This window comes from Neolamprologus brichardi, chromosome 11 (genome assembly GCF_056152115.1).
Source record: "Neolamprologus brichardi isolate AB-2024 chromosome 11, ASM5615211v1, whole genome shotgun sequence".
Taxonomy (NCBI): domain Eukaryota; kingdom Metazoa; phylum Chordata; class Actinopteri; order Cichliformes; family Cichlidae; genus Neolamprologus; species Neolamprologus brichardi.
Genome location: NC_142114.1, coordinates 29225889 through 29244871, shown reverse-complemented (window position 1 = coordinate 29244871; position 18983 = coordinate 29225889). Strand labels below are relative to the sequence as shown.

The 18983-nt window shown below is 42.0% G+C and overlaps 1 protein-coding gene across 1 annotated transcript; it reads right to left on the bottom strand.

Moving 5' to 3' along the window:
• Positions 1-357: 357 nt before the first annotated feature.
• On the bottom strand, positions 358-15751 carry rab11al (RAB11a, member RAS oncogene family, like). Its single transcript, XM_006801809.3, has 5 exons — positions 15448-15751; positions 9470-9665; positions 7089-7282; positions 5282-5362; positions 358-2074 (listed from the first exon to the last, which is right to left on the bottom strand). The coding sequence occupies exons 1-5, from the start codon at positions 15485-15487 to the stop codon at positions 1935-1937; spliced, it is 651 nt and encodes a 216-aa protein (XP_006801872.2). The 5' UTR covers positions 15488-15751; the 3' UTR covers positions 358-1934.
• Between the last annotated feature and the right edge of the window lie 3232 nt (positions 15752-18983).

Here is an 18983-nt window from a genome sequence, read left to right as displayed (position 1 = left end):
ATGTTATTTCTCTCTCCAACAACATAGATTACAATTACATTAGCATGACCAATCATGCAAATTAGGTGATGACGTCATTTAGCGACTTCTAGGACAGCCAACAGCGATTTTCCTTACTGAGGAGTTGGCAACACTGCCGGGGAGCGGTGTGTGGGGACGGTACGTTGCTCAAGGGTAGCTGTTCGGTGGATTCGAACCCCCGACCTTCCGATTCATGGGGCCACCACTCTACCTACCGAGCTATCCCGGCCTACGTGACTCACTCAATGAATTCTGCCTTTCTATCAATAAAGAAGCAAGCTGCTTCCACCTGTCCACGTTTAACAAAATCCTGAGAAGACACGAGAAGACAGAGGCTATAAGAAATGAGATTTATTTATACATATGCAGTCCAAATATACATATTAGAATAAATGTTTTAAAAGCCCTAACCTAACACCACCCAGTTTAAGACCTGTGAATTCAACAGAAGTCTGTGTTGATGTGGAAACACATCAGCAGGATAAACACCATCTGTGTCCATAACCTTTGGATTTAATCAAGCCCCTCCAAACGCTACCGTCCTTTCTCCCTTTTCTCATCTATTAAACTATTAGATACTAACAAACCCAATCCTGACTGCCGATACAACCCCCCGCCCCACCCTTCCACAGGAAATAAAGACGAGTGAAAGTGAGGGCAGACCTCGGGGAGATCCCAGAAGGCAGAGTCCTGTTCCAGTTACATACAGTGTACAGGCAGAGATGGAAAGGAGTAGGTGAGCAGGCAGTGGAGGATTTCATTTACAGTAAAACAAGCCATCTCGGGTACATCAGAGACCAAGGGAGCAGGGCAGGGCTGAGTGCCCTCACTACCTCATCCCCTGAAATATTATCCAGCCATCTATCCTAGCTAGCAGGCAGCGGTAGCGCAGGGCTGTCCGTGCATTTAAAACCAATTCCTTGATCTCTCCCTCTCCACGGGTTCGGGGCAGGGGTGAAATGGTCACGGGCAGAGGCCAGGAAGTTAACCCGTCCACTAGCGACGCAGCTATCCCATCTCATTTAGAGTTAACGCTTAGCAAAGCTTGGAGCATGACTCATCTGTGGAGTACAAAGTGTGCACAGAGCAGGAAAGCCTTCCAAACAAAGATCAAAAGCAATCAAAAAAGAAATTGCATGTCAGTGTTGGGAAGGGATGTTATTGCTCTGAGAGGCCTGGTGGAACAACCAAATTCCAGCGTGTGCACTTAGGAAAAACGGCCTGAGCCCCTTGCCCCTGCATCAGTGAGGGAGCATTACCCTTAAACATACAAATATGATTGTAGGCAAAAGCATTAAAAAAACAAAACATATAAAACGAGCGAGCTCCCCTTGTTATGAAGAAATCCGAGTGAAAACTATAAACCAACTAAACCCTTTGGCCAAACAAGACGTCAATCTAGTGTTCAATAAATATTAGATGGGGACATTCTTTTCGGAAGAATCTACATTTTAGGAAAATGGGAAGGACAGCGGTTGCAATTCAGTCTCTTGGAAGAGGATTTTTACAGCCCAATATCCCGCTAGAGGGAAACTGAAAGGAACCGTTTACTAGCTTGTAAAACAGAGCTTTCAAAGGAAGGACACGAAAGGAACCTTAATAAATTTTTTTTCTTAGATTGCAAATCAATTCTGATCATGTGCGTCTTTAATGAACAGTGCAAGTCACCCGTTTTCTTTCCGTCGACACCAATCCTCCCTCAGAAAACGTCCCGCTTGCTTATTTAAACTTCTTCACCATCCCCTCCTCTTCACTGTATCAAGTTTTCCCAAACAGACAAATCAGACCCAAGTGTCCTCGTGTGACTCTCTACCTGTCTCCATTTTCCCTGTCCATCTGTCTGTCTTTCCTATCTGGCTGTTTCCCCCATTTGCCTGGAGGTGAAGGAGGAGGAGGAGGTCAGCGGGGAAGTCTCAGTTAGACTGGCAGCAAGCGCCCTTATTGGATGAGTTTTGGGTGGGCTCAACGGTGATGGGCACTACGTTGGAGGCTGGTGAGAAGTCTGAGTCGCTGCGTCCTGACATCTGCCTCTGTGACACGATGTTGTAGATGGCTGTGATGAGAGAGAGAGAGAGTGGGGTGAGAGGGAGTAAGTTACGTGTAGATGCCTACAAATCCAGCCAACAGTGGGACATATTGTGATAAGGACAAGCAGCATGGCAAACTGAACAACAACTGCTCTATCCAGACTCCTGGCAGCACTGACGGATTCTTTCCATCCTAAACTGGCATCGTTATGTCATGTGGCAGAATCAAGTCTCAATTTAAGCATTCCCCAAAGCTGCAAGATGCAATGCATTTTATATTAAAATTGCAAGAACTGCGATGTGCTCCTCTGATCCTGCATGCTCATGCTGAGAAGCAGAAAATGCAACCAAGTTTCACAGGCGATACACAAGAAGCGTTCCAACGCACAGCGAGCATCGGTTCTTCTCTTCATCCATCTGCTTCTACTACGCTTCAAAACAGGGCTGTGAGAGTAATCAGATTTTAATTCCAGCTACTAATTTGGCTTTTATGTGTTTAAGTTAACAGATAATTGATTCAGATTTTTTTGTCTGCGTGGGTTCTCTCCAGGTCTTCCATCTTCCCTCCCACAGTCCAAAGACATGCAGGTAGTGGGGTTAGGTTAGTAGGTGAATCCTATTTGTTCATAAGTATGAATGGTTGCCGGTCTTCCTGTGTTAGCCCTGTGACAGACTGGTAACTTGTCCAGGGTGCGCCCCACCTCTCGCCTCACGGCTGGGATAGCGACCCTGAATCGGATACGGGGAAGATGATGGATGAATAGTTTAAACTAGAAATGTTTTGGTGGGGGCGGGTTTCCTAAAGAGCAGTAACAAATCTTTATAGCAGTTCATTTATCCTTTTAAAGGCTCAAGCGGTTTAGTGGTCACCTCACCTTCCTGGTTTTAAACCTTCCTACCACCCAGACTCTTTGTTGCGTTTATTTGTTCTTCTTGTAGCTAATGTGTATGTTAGCTAGGGTAATCGGCCACAGGTGTGGATGTGGGTGTGAGTGGTTTTCTTGTCACTGCATGAGTGTGAAGGACTAGTGAACTGTCTTTCACCCCGTGACAGCTGGGTTAGGCCGTTTTCATGCTTGTCTCGTGGCGATCCTGTGTTGTGAGGCACAATCTTTGTGGCGCGCCTCTGCAATCGTGCAGGTTTTTACCATTATTTTAATGACACTCCTGCAGAGAAGCTCAGAGACACACTGACACACAGAGGGAAATGTTGCAACTCTTTGGAAACCTGAGTTTGTAAAAAGAGCTTTTGCAAAAAAAACATTACGCTCTTTATCAGCGTGTGTGACGCGATACTGTCTGAGACGCGACGCCTATCGTTTGGGAGGGAGCGGCTTCTTGTGCCTTAACGTGGGCACACGTGGCTGAGTCTTTGTGACGATGGCACAGCAACGAGTGAAGTGACCACTGCAGAGGGTATATTGGCACCTTTAGGCTCTACGGCCAAAAACCTGAATAAGCAGTTAAGAAAAGGCTTCGTTTTGGCGTGTCCTTCCTAAACGCTGACTTTGTTCACCGTGAACCAATTTGATGGAAGGGGAATGTTTGGACAAAAAGATCCTTCTTAAAGAAGTTAATGTTGTTTGGCTGCGTGGTCTTTCAGTCTGGTTTCCATATGTGAAGCTATGGAGAGATCATTAACGGTTGCAGCTTTCTTTGTCTGATTATCGAGGGTTTTTAATGTGGTCCACTTTCACCAGTGTGGAACTGAGGTGTTGGTCGGCTGCTGGCTCTCCCCATGTGTGTGGATCATGGAGGCAGAGGGCCAGAAGGGAGTGGGGCCTTGCAAGTTTGGATCCAGCTTCCTACAGGATTCACCTCCCATTTTTTCCCCATACATTTGAATTAAAGTATGCACAGGCTATATAATAGTTTGTTAGCACGTGGGCCTCTTGTCCCATTGGTACTCACAGATATCTCTCTACAGAGGCTGCAAGGGAACAGTGAGTGCTCTTACAACACGGGCTTACAGTCAAAACTCACTCCCTACCAGATAACCCCCATATCATGTCCCCCTCATTTTCATTTCCAAGGGAAACTCGTGCAAAAAGTCCCACGCTTTTAAAGTTCAATGAATGCAAGACATTTGTTTAATTTATGAATCACTGTGTTGAATAATCACAATGACAATTATTGACCAAAAGCATCATAGTTATGGTTTCTGAACACAATCAATCAAGCCTACGTGAAAATATTTCAACTAAACATTGACTTGGATGTCACTGGAGTGGTCAGGACTTGTGCAAACACCTCTGGCTCGCTGTTGCATACTCCCTCTTTAACTAAACTGCACCCAGATGTGGAACAAAATGGTCCTGAAATAAAAACTGCCTATGAAGCAAGAACGTTTAAAGCAAAACAAGGCTCGGCGCTCTGATGTGACGTGCAGGTGGCAAAAACACAACTGATTACTATGAACCATACACAGCCCCAGCTGCAGTGCATGTACACATGATGACCCAAGAACTATCCTCTGCTACATGAGCGATGACTTCTTTGCTCCAGTGGGTCTAAACTTCAGTTCTTACTAGCTTGCTGATGCACAGTTACCAATGTTACCTAAATGGGGCTTGTTGGTTTGAAGTTTACGTGAACTAGAAATTACCGATAAAGCGGAAGAAAGGCTCAAACTGCCTGAACAGAGTAAGAATACAAAGTGGAAGAGGCACATACTTGCAGGCTGATAGCCCTTGGGGCAATTCAAGTGGAAGCACCACTCACTGTTGGATTGTCCCTTTAGGCACTCCAGGGGTTGACTGAGTCACAACAATTGCTGTTTTTCTCCATGTTATCCAATCTTACACTTGTTAGTGTAGCCATATGCCTCCTAGGGAAACGGCTCATAGACATTCACTTAGGGAAACATTTGCAAACCCACATCACATTTTCTTTCTTGAACAAGTTGTAGATGCATCTGGTAAGGCACATTTGTGCCATCTCTCAGGACCGACTGGTCTTTCAGTGAGGCAATTATTCCTGTTTTTGACCTTAAAAAACGATCAAGGTGGTCTTTCTGCACACAGGCGTGGATGCCGAGGACTGATTAGATGGATTTTGCTGCCATCTAGTGGCAAAGGTAAGGTATTGTTAGATAAACTCAAAGAGGAGAATATTTACGTATTCTCGTATATTGCATACAAAAACTTTTATTAAACGGTGCTTCTCTTAAGTACCAGAACACATTTTGATATGAGGTAAATGCAGTAGAAAATAACCACAAATGTGACACTCACCTGTGAGGATCGTCTGGAAAGCCAGCTCCACATTAGACGAGTCTAACGCTGACGTTTCCAGGAAAGACAAGCCGTGCTTCTCTGGAAAACAAACATGCACAAAAGATCAATTAGTGTTGAAGGCCAACACCGTTCTAGCTTCAACATCGGCACTGAGGTTTATTTTACTGGGACTGATTTTTCCCCTGCATTATGTTCTCACTCCAGGGCCTCTGTAGTTCTTTCAGCCACTTCCTGTTTGACGGCTCACGTCGTAGTTTGATGTTTTTGATTAGATTTATTAGTTGACGAATATTAATTTGCTATTTTATCCAACATTTGGTGATACATAGAATACGTCAGATAAATTCTGTAACTAATCCAGCTCGTCTATGACACAGACGTGAGCACACGGTACATTCAGCCCTTTCCAAGTCTTCCAGTTTTCCTTCCAGTTAAGAACAGAGGGTGTTGAATGTTGTACATGTGGTAAAATGTTAGCCGCTATAAATAAGTTGAGTTTACATTATAAAAAGTGAAATTAATTATGTCAGCTAACATGCAAAGTGGTTTACTGAGTAAATCAACTGCCAATCTGATCAGCTACAGATATAAAACACATAGTTAAATAATAATAAGAGGCAGCCTAGTCTGTGTGTTGTCTTCTTTTGAGAGAAGCCTTTACTATCACACTTTGCATACATGTGTAAACCACATGGTCTTTATGTAAACGAGGCATCATAAATTAGGTCAGAGTTGTATACAAAAGTAGCAGCGCTGACTGTTAAACCTCTCACAGCAACAATCACACTCTTTATGTGACTACAGACAGGAACAGGATTAGTGTCTTCAGTGAAAGCAGCAACACAGGTTAAAAAAAGCATCAAGTTCAAGTTCAGAAGGAAAGAAACCTCCAGCTGCTGAAAACCAATCAGCATGTCAAAAGCAAACAGAAGTCTTTACATTTTCAGAGTTAACAAATCCTTTTCGTGTTCTTTCATTAAAGTACTTAAACACATCAAGTAAAATAATTTACAGCATCACAAGCATTGCAGACATGGGCAAAAATAAACGTGTGCACTGAAAGGCAAAGAAAACAAACAGTGTAAACAGAACTGAAATAAAACCTTTGACAGATGCAAAAATATTAACGTCAGGAACACAGACGGCATGTTGAAAAGTACTTAAGGACCCAATTAAAGCAGCTAGAGATCACTTCATCCCATGCATTCATTATCGCAGCTTTAACCTGATAATAATCTAATGAGGCCGTGTCCTAGAACCTCACAAATCAATACAGCACACATGCTCTCTGTGCACACAAGGTGTAAGATTTCCCCACACAAACACTTCACTTGTGCAGCCTGCCATTTATTAACGACCTCCTAGAAATACTGGAAATGTATTTTTAGCAGCATTATTCAATTACCAGTGGACAAACCTCGAACTCTTATTTTGAAAGTGCAGACACCTGAAGAGACATAGCTCATTGACTGGTGGAAGTGATGGATATCATTGAGCTGCTCCCCCCAGACAGGATCCTGAGTAAAGTGCCAACAATGCAGATTCTCCTCAACTTTACATTAGAATAAATATATATTTAAACCCTGCTACAAAACACTTTTACCCCCTATGGACAGTCCCCTTCATAACAACTGTATGATGGGTGAACTTAGGTGGAGTTACCACCTAGACTGAGAGGTGTTCTGACACATGAAGCTGAAGCTGATCTGCATCTGTGAACATCCTGTGGAGTTCAGCTGGTTACAGACGACTTCTGCAAACAGAATCTGTGAGAAACACCGCAGCGCTGTTACAGCTACGTTACCTGCAAAGGCCTTGGCCTCGTCCGTGGGCACCGCTCTCAGGTGGCGAAGATCACTCTTGTTACCCACTAGCATGATAACTATGTTGCTGTCTGCGTGGTCCTGCAGCTCCTTCAGCCAGCGCTCTGCGTTTTCGTACGTCAGGTGCTTGGCAATGTCATAAACCAACAGAGCTCCGACAGCTCCGCGGTAGTACCTGGACAACATGGGATCAGAGACAAGTTAGAAACTCGGGGCGCTACTCGCTGTCGCAGCAGCCTGTAGCTATCAGGATTCACTGTGTGTGTCACACTGACTCAGCCAGCTCTGAACAAAGAAATAAGCTGCGAAGCTACAGCGACTGCACACAAAGCCCATAATGCAAATGAGCACTGACTTCTTGTTTTAAAAGACTCAGTGCGCTCGATTCCTCACAGCCTGTGGGGTCTTCACAAAGTTCATGCTGGTAAAGAGCGCAGCATCAAGGAAGATAACTTTAAAAAACCCACTAGGAACAGAGATGACGAGCTACAGGCTTCCTGTCTGAAGGCAAACAAAGGTAAATTTTGAGGTTTTGAGTACTTCTGATAATCACTTTCTAGCCATTTTAAAATTGAGAAACGGACTAAACAGAATTCATGGATGGCCCTGATAACACGCTCGTAATGCAGTCCAGTGTCATGCAGCTGTAGATGATGGTTTTGAGAAAGAAAGTTCAGTCACAAGTTAAAACGAGGTTTATATTCTAATCGATACTGTGTAGCATCGTGATATTTTGTTTGCTAATAATGTATCGATACAGGGACAGCAGAAATCAATATTTTGTTACAAAAAAGGTTTTTGTGCTCTGACTTCAGAGCATGTTGATCCTTTTTCTGAGCAAGAATCCTGACATTCCTTCACTGTCCAAATGTGACAGTTTACTTATTTTAATTTAAGACATGTTTTATTTTAATTAAGTTTAAAACTTTTTTATTTAATGTAAAATTATATTTTGTTTTAATTTACTTTCAAATTCTTCAGTTGCTGAAGGGGCTGCATAGTTTTCATAAACTGCATAGTTCAGAATAGCTATAATTGTACCAGATGGTTGATTCAGTTAAGTTGGACTAGACTGTAATACAAACCGTTCAGTTTGTCAACAATAAAACTGAAATGAGAGAAAGACTGAGTGTGAGACTTTGATATTAGAGAAAATGAATATTGATAAAGTTTACCTTTATGTACAGAATCTGAATATCACAAAATATTTTAAAAAATTGCAATAATATCATATCGTGCGTTAAGTATTGTGATAATATCGTATCGTGGGATGTATGGTGATTCCCACCTCTATATTCTAGAGCCCAGCCCTGCATTTCTAATGAGGCAAGAAACACTCTTGTCACCATCTCTTTACGAATGTTCAGGATTTTGAGAATGTTATTTAAAAAAAAAAGAAAAAAGTTAAACCTACTTACTCATCACTTTACTTTTATATTTGGGTTCAATGTCCTTCCATGGGCTCAACCGCTGCTATATTCTTATTTAAAAGGCTATTCTTGATCTGCTCCCGTCTCTCTTACTCTCCTACAGCCATCGAAAGTATGAGAAGTTGTGATCTTTGGTCCTAAGAATTATTCACTCTGTCTTTACAGACTTTGAGCTCTGTAGCTTGTAATTTAGAATGAAAAAAAAACTGGAAGTAGCAGTAAAATTAAAGAAAATCTTAGGGAACTACTACAGATTCGGTGCATCACGCTTTCTTGTGCACATGCATTTGCGTGTGCACTCATGTGTATAATTACTTTGTCTGACTTTGTGTGTCTAGGACACACCCTGCATCAAGCCCAAAATATTAAGGCACACCTGTAGTAACATCTGCCCAAAATAGCCTTCACATCACCTGACATGCTGTCAGATTATCATAACACAAAAGCACTTTTTAAAGCCTATTCGCAGCATCTGGACAAAGCATCAACATGCGATTGTTTCTGGACTGCTGCGGTTATTCAGTGAGGTTTTCCACACTCCTGTACCGTGCACCTCGTCTCTGTCGCCTTCTCAGACCAATAAAATAAATCAACCCTTCAGTTATAACTTAAGTTATAAGTTTTGTGCAGTTGTTTATTACAATAATAAACTACAGGTGTCACAAAATGCTACAGCACATTTAGACTCGTCTCAGGACACACCCTTTGGGAGACACTGGTCAAAGTAACCACTTGATTAGACAGAGAACACTTGCTGTGAAGAGATCATGTTTTCCTAGTTAAAAGGAAGGAAACATTTAAAAAAGCCCTTTTTCTTTCCTGTGCCACATAATTCTATATGACGCATGTGGACCTGTGTGTGTACAGGTAAAAAGAAAAGGTTTTTACTTGTGTGAAGTGTGCATCTCTGCATGCGTGTGTGATGAACTCACGCTGAAGTGATAGCCCGGTATCGCTCCTGTCCAGCTGTGTCCCAAATCTGAGCCTTTACGGTCTTTCCCTCTACTTGGATGCTACGTGTGGCAAACTCCACACCAATGGTGCTCTTGCTCTCCAGGTTGAACTCATTTCGGGTGAAGCGGGACAGCAGGTTACTCTTCCCTACGCCCGAATCTCCAATCAGCACCACTGCAGGGAAATAAAGAACAAGAGGAACAGTCAGCAGAGTCACAACGTGCACTGTTAAGTCTGCCTGCAGGGGGTTGTTTGTGCTAGTCTTAACGCTACAGTAAAAAATGCATAAGGAAAATAAACTACACTACTCTATAATTGGATATTAGGTGGGCGTGTTTTAACACCACAGCTCACTTTATGGCTGCAGCTGGAAAAGCAAAAGTTCAGAAGGCCAACAGTCCATTATGCCATAAAGACGTTAAACTGAACAAGATGGGGTGATTCTTTTTCATTTCTTAATTACATTTGATCCTCATTTCTGTTAGATGGCCTTCCTCGCCAGTGACGCACATGTGTGGCTCCCAGCCAAAGCACAGCAGAAACTCAGGGGACTCCCACTGAGTATACACAATATCAGAACCACCTGCTCTTTTCAGGAAATACACGCAGGCTGAGCACAGAGATCCTGGTGAAACCGCTGACGTGCACTCATCAAATACAAGTCAGGCAGAGCAGCATTAGACTGAAGGGCAGAAGAACATTTTTAAACATACAGAGCTGAAACATGCGTTACAGCACATATGTGTCGCATTCACTGCATCAGTAAGCTGTCCTGATCGTCTTTAATAGTATTACTGCAAAGTAAATGTTTAGACATAAGTAGGGCTGCCACAAACGATTATTTTGATAGTCGACTAGTCACCGATTAGTCGACTAATCAGATCATCATCCATTGGACGTAAAACGTGCAGCTTATTGCACCAGCAACATCTGCTCTTATATAACTATCATTAGCTTACAGCTTTAAGTGTTTAAGGTATGTGCTAACTAAAAATAAAGACAAGATGATAGTTTATTAAATTTTAATGAAATTTGCAGATTGTTCTTTGAAGTTTAATAAACTCCTTGCTATCTAAAATATAACAGGACACTGGAGTAAATTCTTGAGCATCTCACACTTTTGATAATCAGTTGTCTGCTTGACATTTAACTTTGATCTCAGCCAAACCGATTTACTCAGGAACAAACAAAATACTAAAAAAGCCAAACAATAACATTTTTAAGTTATCTAAGTGACTTATATATCATGTTTAACCTGAGTAGCGAAAGACAGTGGTAGGTTTAAAAATGATTAGCCAGGAGTCCGGTGTTCTCACGGCTCTAGTGAGCCTAGCCCCCGGCTAGCTATCGAGCTAGTGGGTAACAGACGTCTCCGAAATCGTCGGAGAGCTTTTGAAAATATGTGGCGTCTTGATAAACTGAGCAGATATTTGAGGTTTACACAGCTACATTCTCGCTTGAAAATATGTTAAACGTTTATTTTGTGACCCAGAAAGAATAATAAGAGTAATATTAAAACTAACTAGCTGCCGCCATTGTTGACAACTGAGCTGGGCTGCGCTATGAATTCTGGGACACAGCTTCTTCTTCTTCTTCGGGGTTTAACGGCAGCTGGCATCCTTGTACATGCAGTGCTGCCATCTTCTGTTTCAGTCCGTTATTACACTCTTAAATCCTACTACTTATTCCTGCGTCTTTTGGGATCTTACAAAGCTTCAAACGACGCGTCGACTATTAAATCAGTCGTCGACGATTTTGATAGTCGACGTAATCGTGACTAGTCGACTAATCGTGGCAGCCCTAGACATAAGAGATGTAGAACAAATTTTGGTGGCTGGTGCATCGTAAATAGATGAACAAGAAGATGGGTACATAACAACAGAAGTTAAACTGACAATTACAACACATAACAAAAGCAAAGAAATGAGCCACTTAAGACAAGAAAGTCCTTTACCTTCCCCTCTGTGTCACTGAGCCTTGAAGACGGTGCAATAATATCCCAAATAAACGAATGGACACAGCGTGAACACTACAAAACCCAAACATTGACAAATCAAATCTGTGTCATCTGTGAAACTAGAAATGGAAGAAAGAAACCTCTTCACTGAGCCACTACAAAACTTATGACTGAAAATACAAAAATCTTCATACTAATATACAAGATCAGATCAGAGTCAAAGGAAACATTTACGATATATGATTTGATGTTTAAATTTAATGGCTCCGTTTCTTTTTAAAGTGTATTTTTGGCGAATGGCTTCTTGAGGCCCACCTGCAGTACCTTCACTGCCCATACGTTGGGAATCGCTGCTCAAGTCAAACATTATAAACTACAATTAAAGCAAAACTGTCGAACCTAAAGAGTTAAATCTTAAAGTCAGCTGAACACCTTTCCACCATTCATTCATCTCCTCTTCTCTTTTTCAAGGTGAAGCTGAAAGTGAAGCTTTCCTCTGTGTCTGTGTTGTAGAGGTGACAGCAGAGACGGGAGCGCTTGCAGATAATCTATCAGAATCTCCCACAGTGGTCCTTTCTCACGTGCCGCACACATCAGTAGACAGTAGAGTGTGCAGAAGGCACCACACATGATGCTGACTTGCTATATGATAACTGCACCACAGTATCTGCTCTACTACTCGCACATCTGAGAGTTTGTACTAGCGAGCTGGCAGTTATAGAGTGGTTCATGTCAGATCCAGCACATTCTTATGCATCGGTCTCTGGTGATATCTAGAAAAGTTCAGAAGTGGTGCAGTGCAGGTGTGAAAACTGCTTTTAATTTCAATGTCTCGTTGGAGAAAATTAGGAACTGAAAGCAAGCGAGCCTCAGTCCTCTCAGGCGGCGTCTTAATGATGTGTTTACACCAAACAAGAACACGAACGGAGGCAAACCAACAAAAGTTTTAAAAAAATGATTCATGCTGCACAGGAAAGACAAATCAAAATCGTAGAAGATGTTGGTGAAAAGTGAAAATCTACTGTAACTCCACCCCAGCTACTGGCAGTGCTCTCCTCCTCTTGTTGGCTGTTACGGGTAAATATTTGATCGTCTCCAAAAACCCTCCAGTGACTGTACTTGTGTGAATAACACAAGGCTTCATGTTTGGTGCGAACACACCATTCGGGACACCCTCTCTGTGACATCATGAAGAGTGAAGAGTGTTAAAAACAAAAAAAAAACTGAGAAACTGAGCGACTTACAGTGACAGACACGTGACAGAAAATAGAGAAAAGCATATTAGATCAACTTTCCCACTAAACGGGGTTTCATTTATACTCATATAAAAAAAAGTGGAACCAGGCATTAACAGGATGTTTGTTTGTTTGTCACTTCCACATTTGTCAGGTGCGTCACTCTGTCAAAAGGAACCTACCACCCCAGCTCGCCGCTCCTACTCTTAGGTAACAGGAACTAGTTTGGAAAGTTCAAACTGCAATAACCAATCAACCGCTGCATCTGCACTCGCATTTAAGCAATGCTGTCCTTTCAAAAATGAAACCGTGTATTCAAGTTTTACCAGCACGTGACAGACAGAAGTAGAAACAGCTCCATGTTTTCCTGCCTGAGTGAGATACTCGGGAATAATGAACATTTTGGAAGTACACAAGGACTCTGCATCAGAACAGTGCGGGCAAAAAAAAAAAAAAAAAAGATGACGGTGTTACTCCATTTTGTCTTGCACAAAGGATCTTGGGCGGAGGACAAGAAATCATTATGCAACCTTTTCAAGGCCTCTCTCTGCCAACAGACAGGTAATTCCATGGCTGCGTTACACACCCATTCACTCACCTATTGTTGAGCTCAAATTCCTCCAAAAAAAGATATGACAGCCGTCTATTATCCTGTACAATCCTGCACCCAGTACATGTGGGAGTGAAGCACGAAGCTAAAATAATACTGAGAACCTGAGTCTGTCTGTTCAGAGAGATTAATGAATGTAATGATATTCCCTCGAGTGCCAATACACAGAATAAAATGACTATTATTAGGATTGCCAGGATTGTTCTTGCCATAAAATGATAGTATTAAAAATACTTCTTTATTTCTTTTTTGTTGTTGTTGTGTTTTTTAAACAGAAGTTAATTTATTGTTTTTAAATGCCTGGAAATATGAAAGAAAGGCAAACATTTATGATAACAGACCCCAAACTTAACCTTAACATATAAGTGAACTAGTCCTGCTTAGATTATCATACACGAAGTTAATGTAGTGTTTAATGCTGAAGGCTAGCAGGATAATTGCTTTTTTCATCAGTATTTTTAAGAAATCAGTGGATGAGATAAGAAAAAGAGAAACGTGAACATGATGTGAAGATGTGACGTAGCACTTGGTGCAAAGAAATCCCAGAATTCAGACTCATACGTGTCAAAATGTCTGTGAAAGGATGAGGTGCAGCAGGACAGCAGGACGACTTCCTGTGCCGACGTCTCCGTCACTATGACAATGCTCATGTGACTCACTGCGAGCTCACCCAACCTGACTCTTGCTGTCCAGCAACAAGGTGCAACAGGAGCTTGTAAGGGGAAGAAAAAAAAAAGCAGTGCAGTAAAAACTGGTTTAAGTGGCGGCTGATAAACTTATCAGTGTTCCCACACTGCTGCTCATTATTCAGATAAATTTGGTCACCAAAAACCGCGACTACTCTATCTGAGGAGGGTGAGTCAGCCCACAAGTCTTTGCTTCCCCGTCCTTGACGAAAGGTTTCTCCGAGGCCCACTCGTGCAGGTATTTCCAGTTCGACAACACGTGCACGGTTGGTCTTCTAGATTTAAATAAGCCTGCGAGTGCGTCGTTTATCACGGGCGATGATAAGACCACTTTAAACAATTGGTTCCAGTTACAATGCATTTGGCACTTTGGTGACACGATCTACGAAAGTGTATAAGCTTACAGTTTTATAAGCTGCGAGTACTTTTAACTCTTCACGCCTTTTAACAGCTCGGCTGGCAATTAAAGCAAGAAATCAAATCTAAAAATGTGACATTTTGTGACATTTGTGTTGATTTCTTTGTTACGGCCTTCTAAGGTTATTTAATATTTATTTAATGTTTAAAATCCTATGAACAGCAGCATAAGCACACATGCAGGAAGTGAAGGCCACGCCAATAAAACAGGGGTCATATTTCCTCCCCTTCCTAGAGGTTGGCGAACATTTTGTGCCAATACATACACATATATATGAAAATAAGGATGTGTTGTTGTCTGTCAGACATCTGCAGAGCAGTGACGTACACTTTAAATATTATCTGTACACCTGCAGGAAATACAGGATCAGCATTTCCTGCTCATCCTTGGTGGGGTGGGTAGACATTTTGTTCCAATAAACAAAACTAAATTGTACTCTTTGAAAATGAAACGGTCTTGTCTGTCTCAGTCATGTCTTCTGTGCCTAATTAAGGCTTTCAGAAGTCGGACAGAGCAAAACAAATACAACAAATGAAGCAAAGTAATTTCAAGGTATCCAGGGAGGAACCAGAGCATATTAGCAACTTTTAATGGTCACAGAAAGGGTGTGATTGCCACAGAAAGCGGTTTGGTGAGATTTTTCGAAACTTTGTGTACATTCACACTCCTCGAGTATTCAGTCCTGACTCTAAGAGACCTCCGAGCGTCATCTTACGATCCCCCTGTTGACCAACGCCGCATCCCAAGACGATTGCATCATAGGCCTGCAAGATGATGACTCCCCGGCAGATGCTGCTTAACGCCATACATGAGAGCTCTGAGCTGCCTCCCATTCTTCCAATACCACGGCCACGAGTGAGGCTATAAGCCCGCTTCGTAACTTGGGTTGTAACTAAAAGCACTCGAAGTTACAGGTCGATGCAGGCGCCGTCGAGTCGACGTGTGGCTTACGTCTCCTTTCACCTTGTTGTTAGGCACGCCGCTCGGCATCAAATGACAGCCGCTCGCAGGTGACGCGAGCCAAACGGCTACAGGTTAGCGGCCGCTTACCTTTGAAGAGGTAGTCATACTCGTCTTCTCTGTTGGTCATAGTGTCTCCTCCGCTGTTTTACTCGAAGTCGAACAAACTTCTGGCGTATTCACTTTTACTTCGACAGCGACCCAGCACCCGCTCACGACTCCGACCTCGCGCGACCAGCGGTTAGTTGTCACTCCGACGACAGCGAGGCTCGATTCGTGTCACACATGAATAACTGCGAGCACAACTCCGAGCTCGGAAAGTTTCGCCTCCTCTTCCTCACTCTCTGTCACTTGCCATAACCGAAGCTGTGACGTCACGTCGAGTCAGCAGTCCCGCCCCCCGCTCGCTCCCAATGGTCAATAGCTGCTCGACACCTGTCACGGGCGTTGATGTGATTGGTCCGCTGTGCTGTCGTTCACGATTTAGTTGCCGGTCGTTAACTGGGATGACGTCTGCAGCCCCAAGCCTCAACAGGTAACGCCGAGCCTCAGACAAAGGTAACTTTTAAGCAGGCACTGACAGTTGAAGTTTTAGCCTGCAAAAATAACCTTTCCCCCAAAGGTATTTAAAATGTTCGTTTAAATAACCAAATCCAGTTCAGTTAAATCCTGTTTTATTTACATCAGCATCTGTCTTCTCAAGATGCCTGTATATTGTAAGGTTAAAATGCTATGATACTACAGAAAGAGTTCTAACAGTCATATAACCCCCTATGAGCATTCACCTGGCAATGGCGGGAAGGAAGAAGTCTCTTTTAACAGGAAGAGACCTCCAGCAGAACCAGGCTGAGGGAGGGGCAGCTATCTGGGTTGATGAGTGAGAAGAAATGAAGGGGGAGCGTGGAGAAAGGTTATTACAGTTCACTAAAACACCTGCAACATACACCATGACATTATGAAATCTTAAGCCTCTATTCCACTCGACTCTGCTTGATTTCGATCGTTTTCCCATTACATTTTAGTACCAACTCAATCTGTGTGGGGTCATTTGTATGTGACAAAAACACAACAATGTAGGATGTGGAGGTGATGCTCCGTCTATGGCTTTTTTGTTGGTTTTTGTGCAACCATTTCCCTTGTTTGTAGGGTCAAAAATGATGGTTTGGACTTGTGTGAAAGAGTCGCTCTCGTGACTCATTTAACGACGACACTGACTGGCCTATCGGAGGCGTGCAGTCTGTAGACGTAACATTTTCGGACTCAGGTTGCTTGGAACCCAAACCAAGTAGGTGCTAAAAGTCTGTGGTACCAGGTACTAACTCTTAATAAAAATATTTTTAACCCCCCCCAGTCGTAGTGTAAAAGAGGCATTGGAGAAACTAATTCAGTATTTTTTATATATGGAAGATAATCAATAATCAATGTTTCAGAGATCCATTCAGGTACAAATATTGCAATTTGTTCTCTGTATAAGTTATTTGAAATCTTTACTTGTTAAATACAAATCTACAGATACCTTATATGGTATCATTATTGATAAAACTACAGAAAAGTAACTAAAATAATCTCCAGCTGCAATATTAACATAATATGCTGCATACATTAATATACTTGTGATTAGGTACTATATATCATTCTGCATAATGGAAATTGTTACTGTATGTACGGAGTTTTTGATGCTAAAATGTTCACACAATTAGGCTATTTAAGTAGAATCATGACTTCTGCTTATTCTCAAGTTTTTATGGTCTTTAAAAATACGTTATTTTGCTAATTTGAAAAATGGTTATTCAATAGACAAAAATATTTTTAACTCTCTTTCATGTAATTACTTATATATTAGGGTATGGGGCTACTCATAAGACTGAAAGTCACATTTTAAATCTATTTCTACTCAAATATCCTGATTTTATGATGGCCCGTCAAACCCCTAATCTAACAAAGCTCAATCCACTTGCAGACAATGTGGAAACATAGGTGCATGTGTAAGATATAAAGATTTGCACCACATTTATTTTCTGTATAAACTTCAGCGCCAAAAGAGACTTGATAATAATAAACAGACCACATAGCATAAGCACATTAACTACCAGTTAAAGAATGAAACACTCAGATTGAGAAAGCTTGTGAAATACTAATCAACAATATGTTCAGATAAGATTTCACTGCATTGTTTTTTATTTATACTGTTTCAACAATGTGGTCAGAGACATGAATCCACACATGAACAGCACAGATCAGCTGATACTTAGTGGTTGATAAAGAGTAATTGCTGGTTCAGCTCATTGTTTTCATTGTTTTGTTCCCATACAACAGCTGATCTGGAAAGAAATCACATTTTAATCTCTATGCATCATCATCTGACCATCATTGATTGGGCCAGTTAATTATCTGCACCCAGCGAGAGGAAAGACGACGCCACGGTTGAAAAGGTTGCCCTGACCTGCTCTGCTAGACGGACGTGCTGCTGTACATCTAAAATTCATTTGAGTTTCTCCCCCAGAACTTTTTCCACCTGTTAGTGTCTTCAAATGTGTTGAAGTTTCTGAAATTTTCCGACCTCATTACAGATTTCCTCAGAGGTTATGACCCTTGGTGCGGCTAAGCATTTCATGTGGAGCGATGAGCAAGTCCGAGTCGGAAACAGACTTCAGCCAAATGCTTTAATACTCTAGCTCACAGAGTTTCCAACACTACAAGGAATGATCTCACTTTACTGGAGTGTGCTTCTGTGATTTAAAAACTACTGTTTTATTGGGAAATTATAAACGTTACTAATGCTTTTGCAAGTGGCAACCTTTAGATTTAAAAAATGACTGCAGTTCCTCCGTGTTCAAAAGCAGGTCAGCCCCCACAGTCTCATCAGTCATTCCTGTTTAAACAGCATTAAAAATCTTGTTGACAGAGCGGTACAAGAAGGAGTCAGGGTCTCTGTGGATACTTTGCAACTTAAAATGCAAGGTCCACAGCTAGTGGGTGACATCACAGTGGCTCCATTCATCTTTTTTTTTTTTTATTTCTTCTTCTTCTGGCCTTTCTGCTCTGATGTTCTCTCCATGGCCGTGTAGGTTCTCTCCAGGTAGTCCAGCTTTCTCCCACAGCCCAAAGACATGCCTATTCTGTAAACTGATGACGGTAAAGTGACCGTATAGGTGTTAATGTTGTCTGCCTCTGTGTTACTCCTGTAATAGACTTGTGACCTGTCCAGGATGTACCCTGACTCATGCCTGGTTGGAATAAGCTCCATCGCCCTGGCAAAGCTGAATTGGATAGTCACAATATAGTCCTTAATTTCTGAAGACGTTAAGGAAAACCACAGATGTTACAAACATTTACAAAAAATTGATGTGGCTCAGCATTTAAACAGTGAAGTCAATGTGGAGGGTCCTTAAACCTGCATTCTGTCTAATGGCCAGCAGGAGGCGACTCCTCTGGTTAGAAAACCTTAATAAGAAAATAGTCCTGCTGCTCACTTGGGTTATTAGTTCAACCATAAACATTTCTGTGATGCTTTTATGGTCTCAGTCTCGAGCTGAAGTTAAAATTATACTGTAAATTATTGTCATTTGCTGATTTAAATATACGGTAAAGCCCTCAGAGCCGCTCACTCATTGTTTCCAGTGGAC

Excerpts from the sequence above, each read along its gene's own strand:
- rab11al (XM_006801809.3), bottom strand. The coding sequence starts at position 15,487 with ATGACCAACAGAGAAGACGAGTATGACTACCTCTTCAAAG. Across the intron at positions 9,666-15,447 it reads GTATGACTACCTCTTCAAAG|TGGTGCTGATTGGAGATTCG; the intron begins GTAAGCGGCCGC and ends ATTTCCCTGCAG. Across the intron at positions 2,075-5,281 it reads TTTCCAGACGATCCTCACAG|CCATCTACAACATCGTGTCA; the intron begins GTGAGTGTCACA and ends CTCTCATCACAG.